This window comes from Rhineura floridana, chromosome 3 (genome assembly GCF_030035675.1).
Source record: "Rhineura floridana isolate rRhiFlo1 chromosome 3, rRhiFlo1.hap2, whole genome shotgun sequence".
NCBI classification, from domain to species: domain Eukaryota; kingdom Metazoa; phylum Chordata; class Lepidosauria; order Squamata; family Rhineuridae; genus Rhineura; species Rhineura floridana.
The window spans coordinates 39,419,596-39,430,803 of NC_084482.1; the positions used below are offsets into that span (position 1 = coordinate 39,419,596).

The window sequence follows — 11,208 nt, forward strand, 5'->3', positions numbered from 1 at the left end:
GACTGTCTTGTTTATCGCCATGAAGATTGAGAGGGTTGTTAAGCAAGCATTTCTGAGTTCAGGACTGTATGTTTTGTTTTGAAATGAGCTTATGGGAAGCATCAGAATGGCATGTGCGGTATTTTCAATTTAACATTGTGGAATGTGAAAAATCCACGCTGGCTATAGTATACAGCCACTCTTGTGGCTGTATAATTATACTTTGTTTTATCAGTTCACTGGGATAATTTGGCCCTTTGTGGGTATTTGCTGAGCTTCTATTTCACAAGCGTCCTGAAGTCAAGAATAAATATATGCAAACTATCTACACATCTTTTGGAAACGTTGTAAAATCAAACATTTCTAGAACCACAACTTAGATAACTTTAAACTTTGGATATGAAATTCCAGTGTACTCTTAAACTACTTGGAAGGCTATGCTGAAAATGTGGGTGTAGAAATGGTTACTGTTCTTTTGATAGCAGCTAAAATGTCAATTTCAAAGTAGTGGGGGTGGGGAAATAATATCTCCCCTCCCCACCCAACGCACCCTGGGGCAGAATGGTTCTTTAGAATTTGGAATACAGCAGTAATGTATAAGTTAACTTATGTCCAAGCAAGAAAAAATGTATTGCCGCCCTGGGCTCCTGCTGGGAGGAAGGGTGGGATATAAATAAAATAATAACTAAAATAATAATAAATACATATAATAAATAAATATTGTGTGAAGATAAATTTGTCCAATTTCCTTTTGGAATAAGAAATTTGGGGATGATGTGAGACCATTCTCATTATTTTCTTTAGTTTAAAATATGAGTGAAATCTTTGCTCTATAGTTTTGGATTAATGATTATATGTTCTTCTTTTTCTGTATTTTTTTAATTACAATAAAAAAGAATAAAGAATAAATTCAAACCTCCCTAGTATTAAGAGAGGCAAATATTTATTATTTAATAAAAGTATCCCCCATCCTTCAAAACAAATATTTCTAGGACAGAAAAGAAAAACTTGAAGGCACTAATTAAGAACATGAGAAGAGCCTGCTGGATCAGGCTAGTGGCCCACCTAGTCCAGCCTCCTGATCTTACAGTGGCCAACTAAGTGCCAATGGGAAGCCCACAAGCAGGATTCTTCCTACATCAAAAGACAGACAATCTGAAAAGAAAAGTCACACCAGTCCATAGACAACAGACCCAGACAATTAGAAGGGCAGAAAAAAATGGGGGACATACAAGCCCTGGCACCCCAATTCAATATATGAACACGTAGAAGGACATATCATAGTATGTGTATTGCTCTCCATCTTCTGGACCAAATTTAGACACACATGGAAAAGGTCACCCTGAGCAAGTACATTAGCCTTCTGAGAAGACCCATCTCGTACTTTGAGAACCATGGCTTCAGAAGTAATGCTTTGATTCCCAGGTGCATAACGGTACCAGTTTTTGGAGGGATCCAGAGTCTAGTCATGCAGGCTTTGGCTTCCTTGTCTGCATGAGGAGCTCATAGGCAGCCTGCACCTCAATAAAACGTCTCTCAGCTTCTTCAGCCCGGTGCTGATTGTGATCTGGATGCCAAAGCTTCACTTGCTCCCGGTAGCTTTTGCTGATTTCTTCACGCGTGGCATCATCGTGGATTCCTAAGACCTAAAAGAAAAGGGAGGGGTGAACTCTGTCAGAGCAGTGAGGTGGAGGGGATGTTCTGGTGCATCAGGTAACTGTTGGCACGGTGCCAGGTGCCAGTGGAGAGCTAAGAACAAATGTCTAATACCTCCTGTGATGATTTGCTGCAAAACCTGTAAAAACCAAGAGTCTTACATAGAATGATCTTGGAGACTGTATGCTCATGATACACAGCACATGGTCTGTAATGGGCATATGCAGCTCCATAGAATTTTGGGAAACTAGGCATTATTTTTAAGCCTATTTACCAAAAGCCAAAGTGGGGAGATCATCAGAATAATAGTACAGATAGTAATAATAACAAAGGGATCCTCGTATGGGGATTAAAGGCAGGACAACGAAGATGGATTTTGTGAGCCCTTATATGGTCACTAATAGACTTATAATTTGAGCCTGAAAAGTTGAACACCCAGCATCTATTATGCAATGGTCTGAAGACCATAACAGCTTTGCTACATTTGAATGCACTTTTTATAAACGCCAACTTTGTTTGGACACCTGTTTTGATATTTGGATTGCATATATTGAGCTATATGTGTAAATTTAAGTGTGTGTATTGATTGTTATTGTATTGTTAAGGTGACCTGATGGGGTTTTTTCCTGTTTTGTTTTGTTGTCCCCTTTTCTCCCCTCCTCCAATTTTTCTTCTTCTTAAATAAATTTGCCATTCAAAAGAAAGCATTTGTGCATCCACTTCATTGTTCTTTTCCTTCCCTTGCAGTTCATCAATGTCCATGCTTTTTTTCTTTATATCCTCTGTCACAATCTCAAAGGTATCAAGACTGAAGACACTTCCTTTCTCAGCCATCTTTGGCCACGAGTGCTTTCAATTCCAGTTTCAAATAGTAAAGGGCTTCTTTTCTGTATACTTTTTAGCCTTAGTAGTTTCAGCCTACTGGCTTTTAAGTCTGGCATTCTGTGCTCTAAGATTTCAGATAGTAAGGGCTTACCACGCTGCAATCCTAAGGCCACTTACCTGTGAGTAAGCCCATTAACTTTAATAGGACTTACTTCTGAATAGACACACATAAGATTTAGGTATTATTTATTTATATTAAGTACATTTATATCCCACCTTTCCTACAAAGAGCTCAAGGCAGCATATATGGTTCCTTCTCACTTTCATTTATCCTCAGAATAACCCTGAGAGGTAGGTTAGGTTGAGAGATAGTGACTGGCCCAAGGTCACTCCACGAGTATGGTCAAGTGGGGATTTGAACCCAGGTTTCCCCAGCCTTAGACCAGCACTAACCACTATACTGTACTATTAATCTGCAATCCTGTACACACTTACCTAATTAGTGAAGCTTAATTGGGGAAGACACTTATAGGATTGTGCTCATAAGATCCTAGAGTGAACATACCTGAGTGATCGCATGAATATGTGTGACAGACAACTGACATTGTTTTGCTTTTTGCCCTATCCAGTTAGATGTAAATAGTTAACTCTGGCTTTAAATGACCTCTTACTTGGCATCTGTTACATTTATATTACTAACCAAGTGTTTCTTAAGGCCCCATCGGCACTATGAATGTAAAGCGCTATTGCATAACTTTAAACAGTCATGGCTTTCCCTAAATAATCCTGGGAGCTTGTCATGGCCCCGTCAGAGGACTCCTCAGATGAGGATGACTCGGGAGTAACAGCAGCAGACCCAGGAGCAGCAGACTCAGAAGGAGACACGGAGGAGCCTCCTGAGAATCCAGCTCCTTCTCCCCCTCAGCTGCAGAGCACCCCAGATACAGCAGAGGCCCTGCAGCCAGACACAGACAGTGCACAGGATACTCCCCCCTCACCTGCAGAACGTAGACAGCAGAAGGTCAGGCAGAAGAGGGGCAGGCCTGTCTCCTTAAGGCCCAAACGCTGAGGGCTCACACCTGCTGTCCATCCTGCTCTTTATAAGGCACACCTTGGCTGCAGCTTGTTGCTGACTGCAACGTCAGGCGTGGCTTGTGTGTTCCTAGTTTCCTGGCACCCTCTTTTGGACTGACCCCTTGGCACTTGATCCCGGACCTCTACTGACCTCACTTCTGGACTCCTGACTCGGCAAGTACGCTTCGGACAAGCCTGGCCCTTATCAGCTCCCCTCCTCCTAGACCTGGCAGATTTATGGCCAGACTGCCGGCTAAGGACTTTGCTTCCCTGCCAACCACTCAGGAATTTCCAGCCCCCCACCGGCACTGCTGACGCAGTGTAGAGCTGACAGAGCTGTAGTTTGTTAAAGATGCTGAAAATTGTTGGAAGACCGCTATTCCCCTCACAGAGCTACAATTCTCAGAGTTCTCTGGGAATAGGGATTGATCGTTAAACCACTCCAAGAACTGTAGCACACTAAGGGGAATTATAGAGGTCTCCTGTCAACACTCAGTACCTTTAACAAAGTCGCATTCCCAGGATTCTTTGGGGGAAGCCATAACTGTTAAAGTGGCTTGACATTCCTTCAAATGTATAGTGCAGATGGGACCTAATGCTGTAAAATTTCTAGGTTAGTTTTAGGTTAGTTATTTTCTAGCTGCTCCTAAAAACAGATTTTTCATGTAAGATTAAAAGCCAGTTTCCCAGACATTCCACTTTCTTTCCTCCTTTTTGAGTAATTAAATATTAGGAGCTATAATGCAAGGTCTGAGCGAGTTATATCAATGAGATTAATGGGAAACCTATTAACATAACCATCATCCAAGTCTACGCTCCAACGGCAAATGCAGACGAAGAGGAACTGGAGAGATTTTACGCAGAAGTACAGGAAGAAATTGATCACGCACAAAAACAAGATGTGTAGATAATCATGGGGGACTGCAATGTAAAAACAGGGAACAGAGAAGAACTAGGAATTGTGGGGAAATGGGGTTTAGGAGGTAGAAATGAAGCAGGAGAAAGACTTATTGAATTTTGTGAAGCCAATAATTGGTTTCTTGCAAACACATTTTTTGAGCAACCAAAAAGACGACTGTACACATGGACATCACCAGATGGTCAATATAGGAATCAAATTGATTATATAACTGGTAACAGAAGATGGAGAAGTTCCATACTTTCTGCAAAAACAAGACCAGGAGCAGACTGCGGTACAGATCATGAACTGGTAATATCAAAAATCAGAGTTAAAGCTAAAGAAGAACAGCAAAGCAATCATTATGCCCTAAATACAATTTAAATAACATCCCAGAAGAATATAAAGATCAAAGAAGGAACAGATTTGAGGCTTTAAACTTAGTTGACAGAGAGCCAGAAGAACTATGAAATCAGAGACATTATCAGGGAAGAATGCAAAAAGACAATATCTCTAATTAAAAAGAGAAAGGCCTGAATGGATGACTGAAGAAACTCTTAAAATCGTTAAAGAAAGAAGGAAAGCAAAAGCAAAAGGAGACAGAAACACGGTTAGAACCCTAAATGCAACAATACAGTGACTAGTATGTAAGGACAAAGAGAACTATTACAATAGTTACTGTATAAAAATAGAAGAGGACAACAAAATGGGAAGAACAAGAGCCCTATTCCAAAAAATTAGAGAAATTAAACGGAAATTTAAACCAAGAGTAGGGACATTGAATAATCAACAGGGGAACACACTGACTGGCCGAGATGAAATAAAAGGAAGATGGAAGCAATACACTGAAGAATTCTATAAAAGAGATCCCAGGATGACAGATTTATTCATGGAGCAACCATATGATGAAGAACCAGGAATTTTAGAATGTGAGGTGAAAGCTGCTCTTAAAATTCTTGGAAGAAACAAATCACCAGGAACAGATGGAATGCCAATAGAGTTGCCACAGGGTACTGAGACTGGATCTGTCAAAAGTTTGACAAAAATTTGCCAACAAATATGAAAAACAATGGCCCACAGATTGGAAGCATTCAATATACATCACAATTCCAAAGAAAGGGGATCCCAGGGAATGCAGTAATTATCGAACTATTGCCTTAATATCCCATGCAAGTAAAGTAATGCTCAAGATTCTACAACACAGGCTCTTACCATATATGGAGCGAGAAATGCCAGATGTCCAAGCTGGATTTAGAAAGGGAAGAGGCACCAGAGATCATATTGCAAACATATGTTGAATAATGGAATGGACCAAGGAATTTCAGAAGGAAATCACCCTCTGCTTTATAGATTACAGCAAAGCTTTTGATTGTGTAGATCATGAAAAACTATGGAATGCTTTAAAAGAAATGGGGGTGCCACAGCATCTGATTGTTCTAATGTGCAACCTATACTCTGGACAAGAGGCTGTAAGGACAGAATATGGAGAAACCGACTGGTTCCCCATCGGAAAGGGTGTGAGACAAGGGTGTATTTTATCATCCTATTTGTTTATTCTGTATTCAGAACATATCATATGGAAAGTTGGATTGGACCAAGATGAAGGTGTGAAAATTGAAGGGAGAAATATAAATAATTTAAGATATGCCAACAATACCATACTACTAGCAGAAACCAGTAATGAAACCAGCATTTGAATGCTGATGAAAATTAGAGGAAAGCACAAAAGCAGGACTACAGCTGAACATCAAGAAGACTAAAGTAATGACAACAGAAGAGTTATGTAACTTCAAAGTTGACAACGAGGACATTGAACTTATCAAAGATTATCAATGCTTTGGCATAGTCATTAACCAAAATGAAGACAATAGTCAAGAAATCAGAAGAAGGCTAGGACTGGGGAGGGCAGCTACGAGAGAACTAGAAAAGGTCCTCAAATGCAAAGATGTATCACTGAACACCAAAGTCAGGATCATTCAGACCGTGGTATTCCCGAATTCTATGTATGGATGTGAAAGTTGGACAGTGAAAAAGATGGATAAGAGAAAAATCAACTCGTTTGAAATGTGGTGTTGGAGGAGAGCTTTGTGGATACCATGGACTGCGAAAAAGACAAATAATAGGGTGTTAGAACAAATTAAACCAGAACTGCCGCTGGAAGCTAAAATGATGAAACTGAGATTATCATACTTTGGACACATAATGAGAAGACCTGATTCACTAGAAAAGACAATAATGTTGGGGAAAACAGAAGGGAGTAGAAAAAGAGGAAGGCCAAACAAGAGATGGATTGATTCCATAAAGGAAGCCACAGACCTGAATTTACAAGATCTGAACACGGTGGTTCATGACAGATGCTATTGGAGGTCACTGATTCTTAGGGTTGCCGTAAGTCGTAATCAACTTGAAGGCACATAACAACAAATATGTGTTACTCTTCTATTACTTTTTAATCTGAATTATTATTCAATCTTGCTTTTAATCTGTTTTAATGTTTCCATTGCCATTGGCTTGTGAATTAATAAAACCTATTTATTTTGGACACCTCTACACACAACACAGTTTTACACTGGTTTAGCAGTCATTTCCCTTCCCAGGGATCCTTGAGAATTACGGTTCTGAGAGAGGGGGAGCTAAGCATCTCCAACAAATAATTCTCAGCGGTCTTGCCAAACTAGAATTCCCAAGATTCAGTGAGGGAATCTCTGGGTGTTACTGGTAGAAAATCAACATAAGCACAGATGTACACATTAGCACTCGCAGGTTTCTGAGTCTGCATCTGCTGAGATAATATGAAATCAGTGGGTGGGAGGAAGAAGTGACTAACCATCCCCATACACATCAACTCACAGCTATAAAAGACTCCCATGGTTTTCTTTTTTTTCTTCAGCCATGCTTACTTCTAGTTTTGAAGCTGGGGTAGGTGGGAGATGTTTTGTGAGAAAAAAATTGGTGGGCAGGAATGGGTTACATATTTTCCTCCTGCCTGCCAATTTTTGCCCACTTTGTGCTAACTCTGTTTGCCTAATGAGGGAAACACAAGGTTGGGAACTCTGTCTTTTCCGCATAAGAATATAAGAGCCCTGCTGGTTTAGGCCAAAGGCCCATAAAGTCCAGCATTCTGTTCCCACAACGGCTAACCAGATGATGCCTGTGGGAAGCCTGCAGGTCGCCTGCAGGCAGGATATGAGAATGATACCCCTCTCCTGCTCATGAGTCCTAGCAGCCGGTATTCAGAGGCATATCCCCTCCAACACTGGAGGAGCTATGTAGCCATCATAGCTAGCAGTCATTTTTAGCCTTGTCCCCCATGAGTTAATCTCCATTGAAAGTCATCCAGTTTGATGGCCATTGCAAATCTTGTGGGAGCGAATTCTATAACTATGTTCTGTGTGAAGAAGTCCTTCCAATAGCCGTCAGTGGAGCAGGGCGGGGCAGTGTTGCTCTCACCTGGCTTCCCAACAGGGAGGTCACTGCCTGTAACTGAGAAGGAGAGGGGCAGGGAAAGTAGGCACAGTATGGCGCAGCAACAGGAGTGGCAGATTGGCGCCACCACCATGCCTCCTCAAACATCCTCACCACCTCGTTTCTCCCTCTTGGTTACCGGCAGCAACCTCCACATTGGAATGTGAAGCAATGAGCAATGCCCCCATCCCGCCCCGCCACCCGTTACTGAGTCCTTCCTTTTTTCTGTCTTGATTCTTCAAACATTCCTTGCCAGTGTCTAGTCTCAGCCTAAGTATTAGTGTAGATGTATCTTCTGCCTCTCTCATTTTTTGCAGCTGCCATGCCCAGCTGGTACCATGCAAACATGTTTCTTTGTAGGAAGCTACAGTGGCAGGAAGCTACAGACAATTCAAGCCTTGAATTTTCCAGCTGGCTCAACAAAATCATCAACAATAGAATCCTCCTACTGGAAAGCAAGTGTGGGATAGTAGTTAGCGTTTCAGACTAGGACAAGATAAACCTGGGTTCAAATCTCCACTCAGTCATAAATCTGACCAGATAACCTTATGCTTGTTTCTATATTTCTACCCTACCTCACAGGGTTGTTGTGAGAATAAAATTGGGGGAGGTATGTATGCTGAGCTGAGCTGAGCTTCTTGGAGGAAAATCTGGATACAAAAGTAAGAAATAAAGGTGGGAACAGAGATATTTAGATTCCTTCTTTCCAAAGCCAGAATGCATGAATTTTGTCTGCCTGTTTCCCAATTCCACTTGAAATACGGATATAGTAGCCTTAGCTACCAATAAGGTCTACTCTGGCCTTATCCTCCTGAATTCAGAAGTCCTGAATCTGGAAACCACTTTCCCTCCCAATACACGTACCCCCAAACTTTACAGATCCATTCTCTCTATTAAGCAGCCCAATCTGCTATAAAGTACACCCTCACTAAAAGAATACTATGCTTAGTAGGAAGAAGGTGCCCTGTACCTTGAATGCCATCCGCTGCCTCTCACTCTGGATAGAGTGTACAAAGGCAAAAACTTTCTCCCACTCCTGGAAGTAGCTACCACTTAAGCCCAGCATCCTCCACGCGTGGTAGGGCAGGAGAAGCACAGATTCCAGCGCACTGCCAAGTGATGGGAAGACACTGAGCCAATCCAGTGTGGCTCCGATAGCGCTGGCTACATAGTTGACGGTGGCTGCTGTGTTGTAGAAGGCACAGTAGGCCAAAGGCGTAGTGAAAGCCAGGTAGGCCAGACCCAGTCGGTACAGTCGGGCACTAAGCTTCTCACTGGTGCCCCTGCTGGCTTTATAGCGCCGGCGCCGCTGGGCTGTCACGCTAGTTGTGAGAGTGATGGGGAAGATGGCCACAGGACGGCCATAGAAGATTGGAGCGGTTATGAAGGCAGCCATCAAGGTAGCTTGAAGGTCAGAGGCTTGGTTGCCCACCCCAGACACCAAGTGAACTCCAAGGCCCACAGCCAGGGGAAGAGCCACAAAGTAAAAACCAGGGAGGGTTGAGAGACCAATGAAGGCCACCAACCCAAAGTAGATGCCTACCAAGGCTTGGCCAAGGAAGCGCACAGGACTCAAAGGCGGAGGCCTATCCCTGTGTGTTTCCAGGGTGTTATTGGCCTGCACCACCCAACCTGGCAACAGCCACAGCTCCCAGAGCCACCCTATTCCAAAGCCCCCCATAGTCAGCATCCACAATAGGGCATGGTTATCCCGGCCCAGGTAAAGATGATGGAGCCCAGCAGGGCCTCCCAGCGCCCAGAGGGCAATAGTCACCAGAAGCCGCTTGGCCATCATACGCCAGACACTCCTTCACCATGGACGGTGTCTTCTGCTGCAAGACATCTCACTGGCTGCCAGTAGTCCTGAGAAGGGAGAGAGCAAAAGGTAACAGGTACATGGAGAACACACGCCCTGTGCACATTTCAGGGCATTAGGTCAGATTAGGCTATGGTTCTGGCTGACATGCTGAAACCTCCTCCCTCCTACTAAGACTGCCAATATTATTTCCTGGTTTCTGAATAACTACAATCATTTTCCTGGCAACAAATATTTGCCACTTGGGAATGCTTCTGTGCCTTCCTAGGGCCTACTGGCCCAACAAAAGGGATTTCCTAGCCACAATGCTGTCTATACCCAGAGCTTCCCACATCTCCCACATGCTGGATCCAGCCAAACTGGGCTCACCGCTTACTGAATCAACAAGAGAAATCTGAAGAGAGCCAAGTCCAGGCAATCACCGTATCTCAGTGACTGAGTACATACATGCTTTGCATGCAGAAAGTTCCAGATTCAGTCCTGGGCATTTTCAGGTACGGCTGGGAAAGACCCCTGCCTGAAACCCTGGAGAGCCACTGCTATTAAGAGCAGGCAATACTTCTAAAAGACCCCACTGTCTGACTGGGTATAAGGCAGCTTCCTGTGCCCCTATGAACAGCATTTCCAGAAGCATAAACACACACCTCTCGGCTTACTCCCAGCAAGGGAACATCAGCAATTTTGATCAGGGACATAATGTCAACTCAGAGAGCCTTTGATCTCATGGGACTAGGCTGGACTTTGCTTTCCTCCGTGCGGTGGGAATGAAGAATGGGATTGCGCACAGGGCTTCTGTCAGGAAAGGGGTGGGGATGACTGGCCAAAGGGCACTGGGGCACATCCTGTGTACTGATAGCACTGGAGAGGCAGGGGCTGCGTAGAAGGCTTTCCTCAAGGAATAGAGGGGACTCAGCCCTGGCACTAGGTTTTCCCCAAGCCATCTGTGCCTTTTAAAGTACACATGCACTAATCACACTGATATGGTGGGGGATATACTGTTTAAATGTTGCTACTATACAGCTCTATAGTTGGCACTGATTTTTGCCCTTTTCAGAGCCTACTCAAAGCCAGCACTATAACTCCTTATGCAATGCATGGCGGGGGGGGGTAATGGAAGAGTAATTAACTTCTTCTGAGCTGGGCAGTAAAGCTTTACGAACATACAAAGTGCCTGCCAAACCAAAATTCACCCAGTCCTGCATGGTGGCCAATAACCACCTGCCAGATGCTTCTGAAAGTTCACAAATAGTCTTCCACTGTTGCTTCATGCCTGCATCTGGAACCCTCTTTACTCGGAAGTAAAAACCTATTGAGTTCCCTGGAATATACTGTCAAGAGGTAAGCATGCACAGGATTGCAGCCTCAGAAGTATACTGCATCTGGACATGGAGGGTTTTTGTCTGGGTGCCTTACCAGCAATCTTTTCTCCACCTGAAGCAAGTGCTTGAATGTCCCCTACTTCTCACAGACCACTAATGTCCCAGCATATACTTGA

General features: G+C 43.3%; 1 protein-coding gene across 4 annotated transcripts; it reads right to left on the bottom strand.

Moving 5' to 3' along the window:
* Nucleotides 1-888: 888 nt before the first annotated feature.
* DNAJC22 (DnaJ heat shock protein family (Hsp40) member C22) lies at nucleotides 889-10,461 on the bottom strand. 4 transcript variants are annotated; one of them, XM_061615412.1, is made up of 3 exons: nucleotides 10,358-10,461; nucleotides 8,868-9,760; nucleotides 889-1,625 (listed from the first exon to the last, which is right to left on the bottom strand). In XM_061615412.1, exons 2-3 carry the CDS (start codon nucleotides 9,690-9,692, stop codon nucleotides 1,446-1,448), a joined length of 1,005 nt encoding a protein of 334 aa, XP_061471396.1. In that variant the 5' UTR covers nucleotides 9,693-9,760; nucleotides 10,358-10,461; the 3' UTR covers nucleotides 889-1,445. The 4 variants fall into 4 exon arrangements, with proteins under 4 accessions (XP_061471396.1, XP_061471397.1, XP_061471399.1 ...); XM_061615413.1 differs by lacking the exon at nucleotides 10,358-10,461 and adding an exon at nucleotides 10,161-10,314; XM_061615415.1 differs by lacking the exon at nucleotides 10,358-10,461 and adding an exon at nucleotides 10,083-10,135.
* Nucleotides 10,462-11,208: the final 747 nt, after the last annotated feature.